This window comes from Lissotriton helveticus, chromosome 11 (genome assembly GCF_964261635.1).
Source record: "Lissotriton helveticus chromosome 11, aLisHel1.1, whole genome shotgun sequence".
In the NCBI taxonomy this organism is placed as follows: Eukaryota; Metazoa; Chordata; class Amphibia; order Caudata; family Salamandridae; genus Lissotriton; species Lissotriton helveticus.
This window is the reverse complement of record NC_136072.1, coordinates 1,051,124,336-1,051,145,883: the sequence shown is the minus strand read 5'-3', so window position 1 is coordinate 1,051,145,883 and position 21,548 is coordinate 1,051,124,336. Positions and strand designations below refer to the sequence as shown.

General features: G+C 45.1%; 1 protein-coding gene across 1 annotated transcript in view; it reads right to left on the bottom strand.

Annotated features, from left to right (window-relative positions):
• CFAP251 (cilia and flagella associated protein 251) overlaps positions 1–21,548 on the bottom strand; it is a 591,575-nt gene that overhangs the window by 51,302 nt on the left and 518,725 nt on the right. Inside the window, exon 20 of the mRNA XM_078667546.1 lies at positions 15,292–15,520. Coding sequence (XP_078523672.1) covers positions 15,292–15,520 — 229 coding nt within the window. The remainder of the gene's footprint in view (positions 1–15,291; positions 15,521–21,548) is intronic.

Genomic DNA, 21,548 nt, shown 5'->3' with positions numbered 1-21,548 from the left:
GTGGGGGGCACGAGGAGAGGTGGAGAAGATCTGTGTACCACACCCTTCTTGGCCGATGCGCGACGATCAATATAACTTGGGCCCGGTCTTGGCGAATCTTCCTCAAACCCGAGGGTATGGGGGGAAACGCGTAAAGGAGCCGTGAGTCCCAACTCAACTGAAACGCGTCCCCCAAGGCTCCCCGCATCGGATACTGGAGGCTGCAGAATGACAAGCAGTGAGCATTCTCTTGAGTGGCGAACAGGTCCACCTGAGGAGTCCCCCACGTCCGAAAGACGTGACAAACCACCTCTGGATGAAGCCTCCACTCGTGGTCGGCCGAAAACTGCCGACTGAGACTGTCTGCACGCACGTTCAGAACCCCAGCCAGATGATTTGCCATCAGACAAATCTGATGGTCCTGAACCCAGGACCAGAGACGCAGAGCCTCTCTGGAGGGACACTGGAGGGACACTGCGACCCTACTCCTCCCTGCTTGTTGACATACCACATCGCGGTGGTGTTGTCCGTCAGGACTTGAACCGACCGACCGCGAAGGGAAGGGGGGGAAGGCCTTTAGTTCCAAACGTATCGCCCGCAATTCCAGAAGGTTGATGTGAAGCAACCTTTTCTCTGGAGACCAAAGACCCTTGACCTCCAGATCCCCCAGATGAGCACCCCACCCTAGAGTGGATGCATCAGTTATCACTGTGGCCACCGATGGAGGCAGTTGAAAAGGGTTTCCTTGAGACAGGTTGCCTTCCACTCCCCACCAAGTCAGATCCACTGCAGCTTCTCTGGAGATCCTCACAGACTCCCTGAGATCTCCGTTGTGCTGATACCACTGCCTGCGGAGGCACCACTGGAGCGCCCTCATGTGCCAGCGTGCATGGTTGACCAACAGAATGCAGGAAGCCATCAGACCGAGCAGGCGAAGGACCTTCAGAACTGGAACGACCGCTCCATTGTGAAATAAAGGAATCAACTCCTGTATGTCGCGAATCGTTTGAGGTGGAGGGAATGCACGACACACAGTTGTGTCCAGTACCGCACCTATCAACAGGTTGCGCTGGGAGGGCACCAGGTGAGATTTGGGTACATTTATCGAAAAACCCAACCTGTGTAACAACTGAGTTGTTTCTTGCAAATGATGGCGCACTATCTCTGGTTCAAGATCCTGAGATCCAGGATTGGACGAAGCCTGCCATCCTTCTTGGGTATCAGGAAATACCGGGAGTAGCATCCCTGACCCCTTTCCTGCTCTGGAACCAACGCTATCGCACCCTTTCTCAACAGTGTCTGGACTTCCTTGGCAAGGAGGGTAATTTGGAGGGAATTCCCGAAAGGGAAGAGCATACCCATTTTCTACGAGATTGAGAACCCAAAGATCTGATGTAACCGATTCCCAATCCCGAAGAAAATAGGTAAGCCGACCCCCTACAGAACCCGCATGATCCTGAATGGCGGATCTAGGGCTGCTTTTCTGTGGCTGGGGGGTTGGAAGAGGTGGAGGAGGAGGAGGCCTGACGTCCTCGAGGACGAGCTCTTTGCTTACACCTGTAAGACCTGTATAGGGGGTTCTGCTGCGGCTGCTGCTGCTGACCTTGCCGGTAGTGACGAAAGGAAGAATGTCCAAAACCTCTATACCTTTTGGTAGATGTACCCCTGGTCTGCAGCCCCAAAGATTTGGCAGTAGCCCTACTGTCTTTAAATCTCTCTAGGGCTGCGTCAGCTTTTTTTCCAAAAAGACCAACACCGTCAAAAGGCAGATCCAATAATGTGGCCTGAACGTTTGCCGAAAAGTCCGATGACTTAAGCCAGGCAGATCTCCTAGAAGCAACAGCAGTTCCCATGATGCGAGCAACCGAATCGCCAGTGTCCAGCCCACTCTGGATCACCTGGCGTGCAGCCGCCTGTGCGTCAGTCAACACTTCCTCAAAATCCTTCCTGTTGTCATCAGGAATTTTAGGAGCCAACAGACGCAGCGAATCCATAAGGGCATGAATGTATCTCCCCATAAGGCAAGTGGCATTAGTTGACTTTAAAGTCATACTTGCTGAGGAAAAGGACTTCTTAGCAGTCTGGTCCTGTTTCTTGGTATCCTTATCCCCAGGCACTTGAGGAAATGCGCCCACAGACTTTTTAGAACAAGCTGCCTGAATAACAAGACTTTCTGGCAAAGGATGTGACGTTAAAAATTCAGGGTCCCCAGGTGCAACTCTATACCTCCTTGCAACACTTTTAGACACTGCAGGAGCTGTTAGAGGCTTGCTCCAAACCTCCAAAATAGGCTCAGTTAAAGCCTCATTAAAAGGGAGCAACGGCTCAATCACAGAACTGGGGGAATGGAGAACCTCAGTCAGAAGATTAGATTTAAATTCGACCGTAGGCAAGGTTAAATTCAAAAGTTCTGCAGCCTTCCTCATGACCATGTGGTATGGCTTAACATCCTTTGAAGGAGCATCAGATACAGATGGCAGCTCCCATTCAGGAGAAAGCTCCAGACCACTAGCCTCCGCTAGATCTTCAAAACAATCATCTTGAAGCTCACCTTCCTCCATCTCAGCCTCAGCCTCCCTATACATTTGTTCTTCCAAGAGGCGCTGAGCATTACTCCTAGATCTCTCCTTCAACAGCCGCGCCGTTGGATCCGTGAACGACTCCGACGGAGCCGGGATCGAATCCGAAGGCCCCGGGTGCTGTTCACGAGGTCGACTCGGAGCAGGCGACGTCGGTATCGGCATCCACGACCTCGGCGGAGCCGAGTACTGCCAAGGCGGCGTCGGAGCCGGCATGAAAGGCATAAAGGGAGCTGGAGCATAGGAGTGGGGAACTCCTAAATTAAAAGCCAGAGGACCCATAGGACCCAAAGGTGCACCAGAGGGGTACCATTGTCTGGAAAAGACACCATACATAGCATTTAAAAATGCAGAAGGGTCTTCACCTGGGGCCGGGAAAGGAGGGTGAGAACCCTCAGACTGACCCTTTATAGGCTCCGGATTCGCCTCTTCTTCCACAGGTACTTAACCCTCATCCAAAGGGACCTCTTCATCCTCTCGAGCCGGGGACGGCACCGGAGATGGATTCGGAACCGGAGTCGTAGAATGAGCTCGCGATTCCAAAGGCGAAGCCTCACCTTCTGGATCAAGACTTCCGGCGATGGGGACACAAAATCCTTCCCATGCTTCTTCTTAGGCGGAGTGATGTCGAGACCCATGCCTTCGTTTCTTATGTTTTTTCTTCGACTTCGAAGCATGATCAGATGAAGACCTCGAAGGCGACGCCGTACGGGATCTTGATCGCGACCTCGACCTCGACTTCGACCTCGCCCTTCTCGAACGTGATCTCGAAGTCTTCTTTTCCTTACTTCCTCTCAACTTCACCATCAGAAGCTTGGTCTCCCTCTCACGAAGCACCTTCGGGTTCATTTTTCTACACGAAGAGCAGCCGTCGACATCATGGTCAGAACTCAGGCACCAGATACAATCCTCGTGCGGGTCCGTGATCGACATCATCTTGCCGTACTCTCCACAAGGCTTGAACTCGGTCTTCTTAGTCGACATCGCTGGAGACACAAAGAAGCAAGAAAATCGAGAAAACAGTAACAAAGTTTCCAAACAGCTACAGAGATTACCCGAAACGGTTAGCGTCGATGACGCGGAAAAAAGGGAACTGATGTCATCACGCCGGCGTGGGCCTATTATGGTGTCGGTGACGTCAGCGGAGTCGCGCGCGATGCCGTGCCTCTATGACGTCGTCCACGCCGGCGTGAAGCTACAAAAAGAATTTCCGAATGTAGCTGACGCAAGGGGGATATTCACAAGGTGAGGAATCCACTGGCAGATGTATCTATCAGAATGTGACCTCCAAGAAGGAGTCCTCGATATCCTTGGTGATGCTGTGTCAGAAGTAATGTATGGTATTGATGGTGGGGCTGTTGCCTTTGACCCAGCAACTGGAATGACTGGTGAAGTGTCGCTTCGTGGTGAAGTTTCCAATGGTGTAACGGACTGGGGAGGCGATAGGACTCTTCAGGGTGGAGACTCCAGTAGTTCAACTACTGGAGTAGTGGATGTTGTAAGAAACTAGATGTGTGAATACTCACAATCTGAGGTCATAGGCTGTCTCCAAACCCATTCCACAGACGGGTGAAGAAAGGCTGAAGGATACCTCGAAGTTGAATAGTGCTGTGACATGGCAAACTCCATTGATGTCAAAAGGCTCTCACTGCCTCCTCAATGGTGAACCAACTCTTGAAGGCAAACAGGTAGCCACATATCACGACTCCATGTCATTGACATTGAGATCCATCATGAACAGCTTTCCATAAACATGCCTACCTTTGGAGGAGATCTCAGAGATGGTAATTGGAGCACTGGTAGAATGTTCCTCTTCTCCTCAGTCCACTGACCTACCAGTCCATCCTTAGAGGGACGAGTGATATCTGCGCTGTTCCTACTGAAGTCCATGAAAGTGTATTTTCTCCCGGGCCTTCAGAGTGCACCTTCAAAACTTTCTGCAGTGGGAGGATTTGTCAAGAATGTGGATATCTAGAAAGTCTACAGTACAAAGATCATGAGTATCTATTTGTACCTTTTTCTGCCACACGAGGGCCATTTCCTAAAATGCATGGCATTTTTTGTGAAGAAAGTAAAATAATTTCTTTCAGGAAAGAAATTAAAATACTCTAAGTCCTTAGGGACATCAACTAAAGGTGTTTAAATAAGGTTTAGCAAGGGTTCCAGTAGATGAATTCAAAAAGGGCCAAGGTCAGTGCTCCAGGATCTTGTCACCAGGAGCCAGAAAAAAGAAATGGAGCAAATGCCACTAAAAAGCATGATGAGATACGGGAGGATTGGGAGGTCTTAAAGCTGCAGTGTTAATTTTCTAGTATTACATGGTTGTAGCCTATTTGACTACATTGCACTATCTTTTCCTTCAGATTCCTCTGAAAGGAAAAGGTTTGTGGAAGAGTTTTTTTTCTACATGGTTCCCTTTGTGATTTTAATGAGGGTTTGATTTGTAAAAAATAATAAATAATAAAGAAAATGAATGGATTCTTACATAATCCCTATTTTGATCCATTCTTGTGCTGTGTGCAAGACCAAAACACACAACTGGGGTGCCATTTATATCGGAAGAAATGTGGGTAATGCTGGGTAGTAAGAATTGTGTGGATCTGCACAAAATTCCAGAAGATAACCCTCAAAGTAATGTGAGGAAAATCTGTGATTTCCTCGCGCTTGCCAAGGGGATGGGCATGCTCGGCACCCTAGGAAGTCAGAAAGATTGTTGGTGCTTTAGGGATCAGGGTTGGTGCACGCCCAGGGGTCTGCCCCCTCCACCTCAATAAATATATAACCAAGACATTCCCTAGTGTTCTAGTTCTAGTGGGCTTTCTATCCCCTCGGGGCAGATTGGTGTTAATCCCCCTTATCCACTCCCTAGCGGGACAGAAAGGCTGTTGGAGTCCCAGGGAGGGTGGGAGCACAGGTCTGTGCCAGTAGGGCCTCTCACCACCCTGCACTATTAGCTGCCAGATGTCTAGTGGAGTGGATCCCTGCTTGGCGATTGTGTGTCTAGTGCAATCCCAAAGTAGGGGGAGAGACACTGGAAAGGGGACAAAGTCCCCTTTCCACCCCTGCCTCTCTTGAATTGATCGATGGAGGGCAGAGTTAAGCCCTGACCAAAACTGAAAGCTTTCCCTTTTGTTTCGCTGTGATGTCAGCATGCCTTTGATCTTGAACAGTTTGTACCCGAGCATGCGGAAGTGCAGTTCTACTCTGCGTACTTCTATCCACCTATTATTGTTAAAATCGTTTGGTTTAGGTCCCCTAACAACATTTGGGCCCGTTCCTTTTTTATAACCAATATTATCCAAAAAAAAGCTCAACTTATTTTCTTGAGGAGGGACCCTCAGCCCCCGGCTTGATTTACGTCTCGTCCTTCAGTGGTCTTTTCACAGGCACTAAGCAGGGCTGCTTCTTGCCCCCAAATTAGCGTTATGGTATGTTACTTGCATACATAGCTCCCTTCCCTGCTTAAGTATTATACATACTAGATTTCTTTTTTCCTTTGAACTTTCTCCTTATTGACACCTATTTCTACATTTCAGAGCCCTTCTGATTCCATTTTTACCGAGTTGCTACTTTCCTAATCAATCGTCCAGATGATGACAACAATTTAAGTACTGATTTTGGTGTCAAAACATCAACAAACCTTTCAGTTTTGACCTACATGATAGCCATAGGAGGATCATTAGTAGGAAAAAGGCCAGCATCTACCAACATGCTACCTACCTTAAAATTATAGCATCCGCTGAAGTGATTGTACCATGTACTTGTCTTTTTCGTTCATCTTGCAGAGGACCATCATTTGAGCACTGCCCCATCACATATTCACCATTGGCGCACCCTCTACTGTCACATTACATAACTGATAAACCTTCGATGGTGTTGTGTGTTGTACAACTTTTTAGTTATTAATTCCACTGGTTACTTTTTAGGTGTCCCCTAATACAGAAGATTCCAGAGGACCTGGAAATAACGAGTATTAGTTGTATTGCCTGGTGGTTTTAGAGCATCTACCGTAGTTGGTTGTATACAGTGCGTGCCTGCAGGTTGCTCGCCTGCTGCTTCGGAGGGTTCAAAGTAACATCTCACATCATTGACTGTATCCAGTGCCTGGTGGTGTCTGCTCCTCTAGTGGTCCCGGGGTGAGGGGGTTATAGAGCCGTGCTCAAATAGTTGCACCAATATATTAATGTAAATTGCATACATTCTTGCTGTTACTCCTCATTTGGCAATTACCCACCTAAAAACACCAACCGAAGACAGAGTAGTAAGACCAGTCAGTCCCATATGCATGACACCTAGGGGCACATGCATCATTTCTGCCCCTGTGCTACCGCAATTTTTGCATTTGGGATGCATAATCCCAAATGCAAAAAACGCTATTTAGGTTATCTACTTAAATTGCAATTGCATTTAGGGAATCACAAATTGCGATTCCATAAATGCAATGCAACAAAAAAAAAAAGTATTTAGATTTTAAGAAACGCAAATTACCATCAACTTAAAGTTGGTGTTAATTTGCGAAACTTTGAAAAATTCACAAAAGTGCATTTTTCAAAGTTCTATGTTGCACATAAACATGTTTTTAATTGCACTTTCAGGGGTGTATCAAGGTGTCATTTTGGCAACCTTGCACCCTTGAAATTGCATGCGCAGTTTGCAAGTACCTATTTGGTACTCACAAACTGCGCATGCAATTCCCATTGATTCCTATGGGCCTTTAGGCCCACAGGAATGAATGGGAAGCCATTCCTTATTTGCGATTCCCAATTTGCGAGGCGCAAATAAGGAATGTGTAGGAATCGCAAATTATTTTGGGATTCCTACATGCATAGCATTTTGCTATTCCCAAATAGCAAATCGGTAAAAATCACTATTTGGGAATCGCAAAATGAGGGCTAGATGCATGTGCCCCTAAATGTTACATAAAGCCAGCTCAATTTCTAAACATATTTATGAAAGTAGCGCAAATATTTTATTCACATATATACATAAATGCTTTAAAGTGATCACATGGTCGAAAGTGTCTTTATATATATATATGCGGTACTGGGGACCCGAGGAGGTACTAATTTTGGGAGGCACATCAACATTGAGGATGGTGAAACTATGTGATGCCGTCCCCTTCCCTGACATTTTCAGCTCATCTGAATTTTGCATTCTGGGACATGTAGGCGTTATTGAACTTGCCACAAACTTTACTCACCATGGAGGCGGAGCTATCACTCAGGCAACAGGATGCAGCTGGGTATTTGAAACCGCGATAGTTATCGCGCATCCTGTGAACACCTCAAGGCACTGAAGAAGGCTGTGATGTATGCCGAAATGCATTTGCCGTTTTTGTGTTCCGAATTAAAGCCTCCAAAACGTCCCCGCCTGGTGTCTCTTCTTCTTTTGGAGAATTGCTTTGATATATATATATATATTTATATATATAGAAAAACAAGTCTCCAAATACTGCAAACACTCCTGCAATAGAAGACACGGACCCCAGGCTGCAGTAAGGTAGGTTTTAATCTCCTCTCAGGTAACGCGTTTCGAGCAACACGTGCTCTTGATCACACACCGTGCACCTGGTCAGCACACATTTAAATACATTTTTTTCTTTGCAGTGCTCCACCTCCAAAGTGAGTCACATGGTGCATGAACATAAGTGAAATACTTCACCGCACCCACCATCCACAAACTTAATGACAGGGGAAAGGGAATGAACAAATTATATATATATATAACTGCATGAATGCAACATATTACACTGTTCTCATAGATTGCTCCTTGTGAAATCCATCATACAAGGCTTGGCAATACACCTCCTTGACAAATTAATCCGAAAAACACTACTCCAAATTCACAAACATTATCTACCATATATAAAAATACATATAAATATAAATATGAATATATGTATATACATATATATACACTGTACACATATACATACCAACCCATATTAAATTCCCATATAACCATATACACTATCTACAGATATATACAATTAGATATTACTACATAGAAAAACTACTGAACTGGAGTTTGCTGCCGGTCCAAAAGGTCGGTATCTGAGAACACCATATTCATTATATTCACAGTTCCCCTCTAGTCATTACTATAACCCTAAGTGGCAATACATACATAAGTCAATGTGAAATGATTAAAAAAACAACAAAGTACAAAAAAAATCTTTGTGTTTGGTAAATTTCATAAAATGTGCATTTTTTCAAAATTTATACAGTTTCTTGTTAGGAGAGAGTTTTTTTCTCATAGGATTATTTGCTTGTAATCAGTTCAACGTCGTGGAAGCTGTAATTCACACGCTTGTTTCCTAATGGGTACAACTCAATGCTACAATCTTTCTCATCTTACGCATTGTATTTCAGAATCCTTGTAGACCCTTTAAAAATAAAGAAAACAAGAATCCTAATCAGAATTGAATTTATGAAGATTGTTACTCATGTGCTACGCAACACAACATACATAATGTGCTTACTTAAAGAAGATGATGCAAATCTTCAGTTGTGTTAAGCCCATTTGGGTATTTACAATCCAGCTCCACTATGTATTCTGTCTCTTTTCTTCTTAGGAGTCCCTCTCTGTCACCTCCCCGACTGAGAGGAGCCACCACATCAATAACAAAGTAAGTCAACTGAGACAAATCATTGTTATGCGTTGACTTGAAGTGGCGCGCCACTGGGTACGCACTGTCATTATTCACTATAGCACGCAGATGTTGCAATATCCTGACATGCACCTGCAGCTTAGTGCTGCCCACATACCGCAGCCCACAGGTGCACGTCAGGACGTATATAGCGAACTCGCTATGACAGTTAAAGTTACCTCGAATGGCCTTCCTAATTGGACAGAATGGTGTGCTATAATGAGTGGTGTTCACACCAAACTTGCACGCCCTACATGTGGAACATTTGAAAAACCCTTTATACTTGAGCCAGGTGCTGCCACCACCTGATTCTGGGCTACTTTTCACTAGGCTGTTGTGCATACTTTGAGATTTTTTATAGGTTATCGTGGGTGAATTTTGTAACACTTCACTATAAAAACCATCAGTCATCAAAATTGGCCAATGTTTCCTAACAATGGACCTAATTTGTTTTTCCTGCTTGCTATAGGTCAGAATCAGGCGAGGGGTACTATCTTCTGAAGTAGGTTTTGATGTTTCAGGTCTCAATAAAGATTCCCTGGGTTTGTCACGGCTTCTTTGTAGGGCACTATTCAGAACCCTATCACTGTAACCCCTGACTCGTAGCCTGTCTATGGTGTTTTTGGCTTCTCGTTCGAATATCTCAGGGGTACTACTTATACGTTTGACACGCACCAATTCTCCATATGGGACATTATTAATCACATGTTGCGGATGGTTACTACTGGCGTGTAATATGCTGTTGCCAGCTGTCGGTTTACGGAAAAGGGAGGTAGTTACAGAGTTGTTTTCAATCATTAGATGAACATCTAAAAAATCTGCCTGTACCTTACTAATGTTGGAGGTGAAGAAGAGATTTTCCTGATTCCTGTTGAGAGCATCAACAAAAACTTGCGCACTTGCCTCATCCCCCTCCCACACACAAAACACATCATCTATAAACCGTTTCCAGTATCGCACATGCTCAAATCCTGGTGTGGCAGTGAGGCCGCGCTCCTCCCACCAGCCCACGTGTAAACACGCGTAGCTGGGAGAGAAGCACGACCCCATCGCCACACCCCGTACCTGTCTCCATATGCCCTTAGCAAACATGAAATAATTATTATGCAGGCACCAGTGTATCAAGTCACACAGCATTTTGTTGTGAGCGTAGTATTCACATGATCGAAGACCAAGATAATGTTTGATTGCCTCTAACCCTTTGGAGTGATCAATAGACGTATATAACGACTCTATATCCAAAGTTATAATACACCAGTTCTCTTGCCACACAATGGAGGTTAATTTTCTCAAAAAGTCCCCTGTATCCTTTATATAGCTTGGTAAGCTTTTCACAATGTCTTGCAAGAAAAAATCAATGTAACTGGAAATGTTCTCTCCTACACTGTTAATGGCCGCAATGATTGGACGGCCAGGTACTGGAACTTTCTGCTTGTGTATTTTGGGAATCAGATATAGTATGGGTATCACTGGGTGTTCAACATTCAGAAAATCATATTCAGTTTGTGAGATCAAATTATTCCTTTTAAATGACATTAGCATCTTTTTCACCTCATCTTTGGCTCGCTTATATGCCATTCCATTCGATCTATCATAACAAGAGGTGTCATTTAATTGTCTCATGGCTTCTACAATGTATTCTTCTTTATTCCAGAGCACAATGTTGCCACCTTTGTCTGATTTATTGATGATCACTTCATGATTCTGACTCAACTTTTTCATTAACATGTTATATTGATTGACCTTAGCCTTGTTCATATGCGTTTGAGCCTGCACTCTGCGGTTTAATTTCTTAAGATCTTCAATGACACAATCATGGTAAATGTCTACCGCATCTTTTGGCATTACAGGCAAAAACGTGCTTACCGGCTTAAATGGGCTGATTCCTGATCCCTTTTGGCAGATGTCCACATTATAAAGCTCACGTTGTGTGGATGGGACCTCATCGTCATTGTTGGTGGGATTCTCCAAGTTGCACAGTGTCAGAAGCAGTCTCGCATCTCGTGCCGCTGGTGGAGGAATGCTGTTTCCAGATATCGTCACTTGTTTGGTGGTTTTGCCTTTGTCTTTGCTTGCTGGTTTTGAGGCAAAGAATTTTTTCAACTTCAATTTGCGAATGAACTTAAAAACATCCGCTCTGGTGTTTGTATAGTTGAATGAACTTTCAGGACAAAAGTTTAGCCCTAAGCTTAAAAGTTGTTCTTCTGCCGCTGATAAGGTCATATTAGTAAGATTAGTAACAGTACAGTCTTTCAGTATTTCTTTTTGTTGTACCATTGCCTCTTTTTCTTTTGTGGCTGCTGCTGTTGCTTTTCGTTTTTTTCGCCTTGCGTGACGTTTGGCGTTGCGCCTCCTGCGTTTTGATTCCTCCGCGTCCTGGGTCGCAGTGTTTGTAGACGGTCCTCCACTAAAAAATCAATCTCCTCTGCGAGATTGAGGATTCTACCTGGGTTGCTCCCTTCCACCCCAGTGCAATCCACTAGTGAAGTGCTCGATGTACTGGCTAAAGAAATTGAGTCTGCATCAGAGTTCTCACTCTGCTCATCCACTCGGTTTGCAGTGGCCACTCCGTCAAACCTTGGCGTTTGCTTAGTAAGTTTGGATTGTCGCGCCTTGTCAAACTTACGGGAGAATGTATATATTTGCCCGGTTGTGTAGTCATTCAAATCCCTCGCAAACTTGTGGATTTTTCTTACTTTAATGCGCTCCTCATGCTTGCGCAGCCGCTCACTAATTTCCTTACGCATGGCCGTTATCAGAAGTTTTGTTTCAGGGTCGGCAATGGCATCCAGCTGCTCATTAAGGCTTTTAATATCCTCCAATAATATATCCCTATCTATCACGGCATATTCAATTAGGACTTTCACCAAATTCATTGAGGCGTCGAGGTTCAGCTCCCCCCATTTCTTCAGCATAGCCGGGTTGGGATTTTCAAAACTCGGCGCCAACATAATTCGCAAGCCACGCGGAATTCTGCCTACTTCCACGTACTTAGTGAGCGATTTATGTTCCCACCACTTGGTGATTTCTGACTTGGTCTTCTTCTCTACAGTCTTCAATAACTGTTTAGCATTTTGTTGCACACTACTAGGCTGATTACCGGATGTCGCTGCACTGGCAGTTGAGGCGTTTCTCTGCACATTGTTAAACAGCGCCTCTGCCGCGTCTTCACGCTCTCTCTCCAAACTGGCTGACATGGTGACAAAGCGAGGAGTATACGATATGGTTCACCGAGGGCTGACGCCGATATCGGTCTTCTGACTGCTTAAAGCCTTGAGCTCGCTACCTGAAAATCCCGGAATGACACCACATCTATGACTGGACGACACCCGCCGTAGCTCACCAATCCGATCAGCCACTAGCGCGTCTTCCTCCAATACCGGTCGTGGTTGTTTCTTTCGGTTCAGGGGGCCTCGCAAAATTTCCTCCTTGGAACAAAAACAAAGAAAGCTGTTGTAGCGAGGCCACTTGAAAAGCGAGCGGGTACCGTAACGGGGACAGCCCGCCTCCGTAACATGTAGAAAAACAAGTCTCCAAATACTGCAAACACTCCTGCAATAGAAGACACGGACCCCAGGCTGCAGTAAGGTAGGTTTTAATCTCCTCCCAGGTAACGCGTTTCGAGCAACACGTGCTCTTGATCACACACCGTGCACCTGGTCAGCACACATTTAAATACATTTTTTTCTTTGCAGTGCTCCACCTCCAAAGTGAGTCACATGGTGCATGAACATAAGTGAAATACTTCACCGCACCCACCATCCACAAACTTAATGACAGGGGAAAGGGAATGAACAAATTATATATATATGCATATATATTCACTTTACAAAACAAGGTGAAAATGTATTTGCCAAAGTTACATTTGGAACTAAAAAAACCCACAGAAATTCACCAGTTAGCAGAGCTAACTGTAACACGTGTCCCGCCATGCACTGCTTATGACCTCACATATTACATCACTCGACATGTTCAATGACCTCACTTCTGACATCGCGGATGACATTTTGAATGACATAATTGATGACATCATCCAACCTACTTTTGTACACATTACTCTATAAAGGACTATGGTAGTAGAGGTATGAAAGTAAGTATAAAATAGCTCACAACAGTATGAAGCATCATTAATGACATTACACATACAACCACCTTAGGCGAAGCAACCTTCTGTTATGTGCGACATTGACACATTGACACTATACAATACACTTCATGGGTAACTTAGCTCATGGTAAATATCAACCACACAAAGATGGGTAACCCCTAGTGTGCACGGTGTTCAATCTGTATACAACTGTTCAGAGAAAAACAATAGAGCACAAGACGTGGCTGGGTTAGCTAACGTCCCCTAACCTCCTCTGTGAAAATACAAAGAATACCAAAAAAAGACTTATTGTCCCCGAGCACAGTGTAACAAATTAAATCATTAGAGAAAAGAGAGACCAAATCATGTTCTTTTCCATAGCAAAGTTTTATTATATCTGTTCCTTTTTATTTTATTTTATTTTCTCTTCACAAACTTGAAATTTCCATCAAGCTGTCAATCTTCATACAATGTTCGTTAAGATCGTACAAAATGTAGCCAAAAGAAAGCAAAGCGGACACATGTTTCGTCATGGGAAACAATCACCATGAAACACATCCTACCCAAATCATACATACCTCATTCATACAAAATCACAATATTTACAACAGACTTTTAAGTGACCCTATGTCAAAAAACACAAATTCTTTGTACATATGAACATGAACATTAATACATTTCTGAATTTAGAGTCCTACTCCGTCAATACTGTCAATTGGACATGAATCCTTATTTGCAACACAATAGTCGTCTGTTCATTCACATTGACACAGGGTCCGGTCAGTTCGACGCATTTCGAACCCCCAATTGCGGGGTTCTCCTCAGGACCAAAAACTCTGACTGAAATCCTTTAGGTTAATAAGATTCGAACGACACTGATCCCGCTTGGTACACTTGGTACAATTGGGTGGGGGCCCGAGAGACCCCACCCAATTTTCTTAAGCCCCGGGGGGTGGCTGTCCCCCGGGCTGTGGGGACCTGAGAGCCCCACAGCCCCGTCAGGGGGGCGGCTCCTCCATGTGGGCGGAGGAGCGTCACCCCACTGATTTCTTGCAGTGCAAGAAGCAGAAACATAAAATGGTATTTTAAATACCATTCTACGTTTCTGCATCTTGCACTGTGAGAAAGCAGAAGGCAGGGTTTGGTTGGGGGTGGGCGGTCCTGCTCAAGGGCAGGGGAGGAGTGGCTTGCCCACTGTTGTGGACGCTGATTGTTTAGTCGGCCCCAGGGCCGACCAAACCAGTCATATGCACTAAGCATTTTCTCTATGTAGGCTGCATGCAGCTTTCATAGAAAATGGCCTCCCCATAGACGCCTGTGGGGTCGGCGTCCCAACCAATCACAACGCTGCCATTGCAGAGTTGTGATTGGCTTAGGGGAGGGGAGGGAGGCTAGCTGTGGACGACGCAGACCGAGGACGCGAGACGGGTAGGCAATGGTAAATTAACTTAACATTTACTTCTTTTAAATTAAACCTCCCCCGCATGACCCCCTCCCTGAGGTGCATCCTCCCCACCCCCAAGTCATATGGGCTGCGACTGATTTCCATCATAGTAGGGTCTTATTCTGCATTGATGTCGTTTCCATTAACAGAAGGGGTGGACAAAACTGATAAAATATTTTATAAAAGTAAGTGTTTTTCTGCAAAAATTTACACCAAATGTACTTGGCTGATATTTTCATGATTATTGAGGCGTACCTTGCATACAAATTCCCATGGAAAAGCAGAAAATGACATTTGACTGCGGTTTTGCAGTTCACATTATACACATTCTGCTCACACCAGTATTCAATGGATGAAAATATTTGAGAACTAGTGTAATTGTAGAATGGGGGAAAAAACTTGAAATTTACATTCCAAGAAATACGGGAATTTCATATGATTTTGCACAGGTAATAACAATTTCGCTCTGGCCTAATCAATAGGTCAGCAATAATTGCTACATCGTCAAAGAACGATATCATCGCACAGCAGTGCAGAAACCATAGCCACTCACCCTGAGTTTGAAGTAGATAAAGCAGTTGTCCTCGGTCCATAGCCCATTCCCCATTCTCGTCTTCCATACCCAGTACTTTGAATGCCTGCTGCAGCTCAGCCATAGCAATGCCAAACGCTGGTCGATGGTTACAGTAGAGACGGAGCAGTCCGTCAAGATTGATGTCTGTCACCTGCTTTCCAGTATTCACATACTCGCTGAATTTAACTTCGTTTAACATATCCTCAATCTAAAAGGGAAGAGAAGACTGCCACTGTTAAAGAGTTACATCATTCCACATGCTGATCACTCAAGATGTCTCCTAGGATCAACTGTAGGCTGACCTCCCTAAATAAGTCAAGCTGCTTTGTCATACAGTGAGACAGAGAGTACCATAATGTACCTTGACATAGAAAAGGGCACCTGGGTGAGGCCAAACTATATGTAACAAGGTCTCAAGGGCTGATCTATAAGTTGTCAAATTTCAAGCAATGTGAGGAGCAACCTTCAGAGAGGCTTTTGAGATGTGTGAACCATCAGCTGACTGTAGTTTAGGTTAGGCTTGTTGGCAGGCCTGCAGAGTGGCCATTCTGTCACTTGTTTTCCTTTTCCCAACATTATTGCCAAGGCTAACTGTGGAACTCAGTCAAGCCCTGGGTATTAGATATTGGACTATACCTATGCTGTGATAAACTTTAAGGCTAATAAGCATAACTATGGTCTAATGGGACTTGTTGTTAGTATAACGATGCGTATTAAGTCAATGGATTCAATACGGAACATATTGACTTTTCATACACTAATGATGTAAAAATTACACTATAAGCCACTTTTAATCTTGCATTTGGGTATTTCTTATATCGTATTTTACAGGTGCATAAAATAAAGTGACATTAGTGCAGATGACGCAGTGCTCCCAGAAAAAGAAAACAAATATATACAAGATTGTGTAAAAACACTGTAAAAAGTCCTGGGGTATATTTTAAATCAAGGCAGTAAGGAGCCTGTTGAGGATTTCTCATGTTATTCCAATATGAAGTAATCATAGTTCAATCAAGGATGAGTTGTCAATGTTTCGACCAAATAGTAGACTAACAAACAGGTTAATACCAAGTCATCTGTCTAAAGCGTTTTTTTTTCAGGCATGTAATACAGAGACTGTATATTGTGAATCATCTGCTTCAAGTGTATCAGGTATTTTCACAAACCTTTCCGTCCCCAATACTTGCCTTCCTTTCCTTCCCCTTTTTTATTCTGGATATTTAAATGTGTTTTCCATGTATTGATCATAATAGATGGTGGAAGTTCATATTGATTCACATCAATTTGTGATTGACTGAGTGACAGATCTGGTGATTTTAGATTATGGATATAATACTGGGTGGATTAAACTGAGTAGCACCTTTTAAAGACACCGCCTCCTATCCTGTTATCCAACATCTACAGCTTCCATAATTTAGACAACACAGACTGCAACATACACAAGCTTAATAGCAACCTTCAATATTTCACAATCATACGTTGGTACACCACATAATGAGGACTCACTGCAACCACTGTGTGCTCTCAACTCAAATGAGGCTTTGTCATGGGCAAATATGATAAATAGTATGGATTTAATATGTAGCCCTCGTATGCGTAGCCCAACTTATCCACAAGGCTGTCTTCCATACATGGTCTTGGAAAATGAATCAAGTCCAATGTCTTTACAGCTCTCTTAATAAATTCAGATCCCACTCACTTATAACTCCTCTATGTACCGTCTTCGTCTCTTTCAAGAAAATGGACCGGTATCAGACTATAGCAGAAGCATTCATTAGTTTGAGCAAAGACCTGGAAGACTGAGCCTCGTATAGGCCTATTACTTAGCTGTATTTAGATATTAACAGAATTTGCATGCATCAAAATATCAGTCCTAGATCACATATGGTATAGTTTAAATATCAGAAACACATAACTGTTTCAGTATTTTGTCCACTTCACTTGAAGGTCTGGAATTTCAATAACATCTTAGTTTTCAATATCCAATCACTCCCCGGTTATTCTGAGGCACAACACAGAATTGCGCACAGCTCTAAATCAGAGAAGAATGAGCAGTCACAGTATATTTCAAATTACATCATTTGATAGCAATTTTACGACTGCAGAGCATGGTAATGCAGTCTTGTAAAATTAAAATTGTAGTTAGTAAATACCAAAGAAACTATAAACTTAAACAGAAGTGAACGGTTACCTAGTGAATCAGGCCCTCAGAACCTTGTGTGTGAATACCATATCTGAAGAAAGTTTGAGATTTATCTGAAATCCAAGTCCACATCATAAGAGGTAGGTGGTCTCAAATTAAAGGATTTGCTAACGGTCACAATTTAATTACAATTTGCTCAAAATGGCATCTCAGATCAGAATGCTTCAGTGTTTGTTCTTAATTAAAGGCAAGGCAGTACAATTAAGGCTCACAAGTGTCACAGATATTTACATAAATTCACATTGATGTAGATATAGAACCAATGTCTTTGTGTCTGTACATCATTTATTAAGCTTCCAATAGTGACTCTGATCCTTTTGTGTAGTTCCTACTAATCCATAGGATCTGTGCATTGTTTGGATAACATAAACTAAGGGCTTGGTGTCAAGACTGTTTCTAGACACCCCTGCAGTGCCACTGTAAGCCCCCTAACCCACCAGGGAGTGAACAGTTTCTGGCAACCACTTAACAAGGTAAACAGTAGATACATTTCTACCATGGTGCTGAAGCAATGAATATATAAAGGCATATATGCAGTATGGTAACCTAAAATGCTCCTACGATGCGGACCCAGCTCTGAGTGTAACTAGAGTGTGTATGGCTGCAACGACTATGGAGGACACATGTTGATCTTTAGGCAGTATCCCCTCACTTTTACTCTTGAGAAACATGTTCAGCAGGTGGGGAGCCACCTTCGTGTAGGTTAGCCTGAGGAGTTCTACCAGCAAACCGTTGGGGCCCATGGACCTCCCGGCCTGTATGCTTTGTATAGCTGCTGTTATTTAGTCGATAGTGAGATCTGCATCATGCGTTTGTTGATCCTCTCTGGTCAACATCAGCATCTTGATGTCCTTAAGTAGCTCCCGCGAGTATCAATTGTGTTTGGTGCCTTGGGGGAGTAGAGCTCATTAAAATATTCAGCAAAGCCCTCCGCTATAGCGGTCGGGTCCCTCGTCCACACCCTGTCACGCCCGTAAATGGCTGCAATCCATCGGTCTGCCCTGTCTCGTCTTTCCAGCCAGGCAAGCAGTTTGCAAGCTCGATCACTGAGCTCATATATCTTATGCTGTTGTGTCCGGTATTTATTTATCCCGGGCAGGCTCAGTCGTCAACGCCTTATACTCCTGCCGCTTGAGTTCCAAGACATGGTTACCCGCATCATCATGCCTCGTGATAATAGCCTGCTCCCTGTCCTGAATATCTAGCTCCAGTTCTTCCAGTTTTTTGTACTTCTCTTTTTTATACCCCACCACCAGGGAGAGAACCTGCCCCTTTATAACTGTTTTATAGGCCTCCCATATAGTTTGAGACGATTGAACTGAGCCCACATTCTTGAGAAGTAGTTGTCTGTAGCTTTGATGAGGTTAGATTTGATGTACGAAATTTTGAGGGACAAATGGTTAATGGAAATTGTTCTACAGGCACGGGGGGCACCAACCACGTATCCGAGATGCCCCTGGCGAGGTGGCTAATCTCCGTGAGGTTATGTGTTTGTCAGCCAGTATCAAAATATGATCGATTTGTGATCTGCTATTATGGGCTGCAGAATAGAAGGTGTACTGGCGCATTTGTGGGTGCGCCTCACGCCAGACATCGACCAGGCCCATTGATGCCAGGCAGTCAGCCATCCCGGTTTTACTCAGATCTGGTAACGCCACCTTGTGCAATGCCGGAGGAACATATACCAACATGATGTTTATGCGCCTGCCCGAGAGGGCCACAAAGCATCCATAGTTACCTGTGCTCACGTGTGTAGCTAGGAAGGGAAAACTTTTCCGCAGCAGTATCCCCACCACCCTGGATCCTGTGGTGAAGCCAGAATCTGCCACCAATTTATAATCCCACCGGTCGAGTGCCCTGCAGGTGTTGCCAACTAAATGAGTTTCTTACTACAGAACAACGTTGATCGCCTGTCGCTTAATATATTGAAGATCCAATCCCCTTTTTAGCTGTCGCCCAGTCTGTTTACATTCGAGTAGAGTAGATTGAATGCTGTCTCGGTTGTTCTGGACTCAGCTGGCTCTGCTGGTGTCGGCGCCCCTACGAGACCCAGAGCATGTTTCCCAGCGACATCCCTGCTGTGTGTTGTTGATGGGTCTACGTTCATGGTGGGTGCCAGACTTGGAGGCTGAGCTGTATCCCCACCGCAGGAAGGGTGGGACTGTTCCGGACAAGAGCATGCCTTAAGAACCAATACCCTGGACACGTGTGTCAATGGAAACAAAATTGAACAAAGAAAACCCCTTGAACTTATGAACATCCCCCATCCTGCCTCCCTGCATGACAGACTTCAAACTTTCCACCTTCCCAACATTGCAGAGTGCCCGTCGTCCTCCCTTCCCTGTTTTGGGGGAGACATAGAACCAAAACCCCACCATCCCAGCCCCATACAAGAAGTAAATTGCAGTCTGGAGTATATCTAAACAAGGTCAACATTGGAATACTCAGCTGGTTCTGCCAGTGGAGGGGCTCGCTCCTGGTCCCGCCACTCGCTATCGCGCAGCCGTTGTCCTTGCTGGTTTTTTCTGGACCTCTAAGCCTCCAGGAAATTCGGAGTGGAAAGCACCAATTAGAGTTTGCAGCCCCATGGGACGGTTAGAAGGGAGCTTAGCTAAACAGTCAATGGTGAAGAATGTTATGACCTCTTCGGAGTGTCTTTGTCGGCAAGAGTCTGTTCTTTTTGGCTGGTCGCAATCCTGTGTACTTGGTCTTCCACGCCTGTCAGGATTTCCCGGTTCGCCAACCTTCCGGCACCCGTCCAGCCACTCCCAAGCTGCTTCCGCCACCCGTCTAGCCACTCCCAAGCTGCTTCCGGTTCTGTGAAGAACCATGTTTTACCCTCTGCCTTAACTCTGAGTTTTGCAGGAAACAGGATAGCATACTTCAGGCCTTTTTCCATAAGGCCTTTTTGACGTTGAGGAAGCATCGTCCTTGCTTTTGGGCTTTCATGGTGAAGTCAGGGAAGAATTTGATGCTGCTATTTTCAATTTTGAGAGGAGGGGCAGTACGTGTCGTTTGCAAGATCATGTCCCTGTCCCGAGAGTTGAAGACAAGTGCAAATATTGGCCGAGGCGGTTGACCCGGTCAGGGCCGGCCACCCTGCACACAGTGCGCACTTTTTATAGAGAAGAATTTGGAGAGAGTTTTGGACTACAGCCGCTAGGTGATGAGTTCCTCGATAAATAGATCCATGGCGGGTCCCTCAGCTCTCTCGGGAATCCCCAGAATTCTAACGCTGTTCTACCTGGCACTCCCCTCATAGTCGTCCAACTGTTCAGCGAAGGCCTTACTGGTGGATTACAGGTCATGAACTTGTTTCTCCAAGGCCTTTGAGGTGCTGGCCAGGCCCTGAGTCACCCCCTTCACCCCTTTAACACGGTTGTCCATCTTCCTAAAGTCCACACGTAGTAAAGCGATTTCAATGGACACTGTGTCAATTCGGTATTCAAGCTAAGCGTGCACCGCTGTGACCGTCTCTAAGATGTCTTGCAAGGAGGGAGAGTTTTTCTCCTTAGATACATGGTGCATGTCCTTCTCAACCTCAGGATGGGCAGTCGCCCCCTCTTGTGCCTAATTCCAAGAAAACGTATCTAGCTTCAGCTAGTGTGTGCCGCGGCTTCCCTTGCTCCCTGACATTGCCGCACCAGGGTGGTAGCGCTAGGCGTTGTCAGTATATAGTTGGTGGGAAGGTGTCACCGCTGCCTGCGCAGGAAAGCGTCCCCACTGGCCTGTTTGCTTGCCCCTAGAGGCCCTCCCCGCCACCGGATTCATTACGTCACCTAGGTCCTGGGTCAATGCCGCTGCGGGGCACCATGCCCTGGTCGTTCCAGCCGGCCGCCCGGAGGTCAATTCCAATATATGCGCCCCTACTCACTGTCAGTCACGGGGAGCCGTCATGTAGGAGCGTGTGTCTAGGTTCGTGCAAACCGGCACTTACAATGTTCATGTAGAGTTGTTTGGTAAGCAGACGCCTCCACCACCTGCCTGTCGGGCCCTGTCCACCGGAGTCACAGGCTTTGTCTAGGCCCCGGAT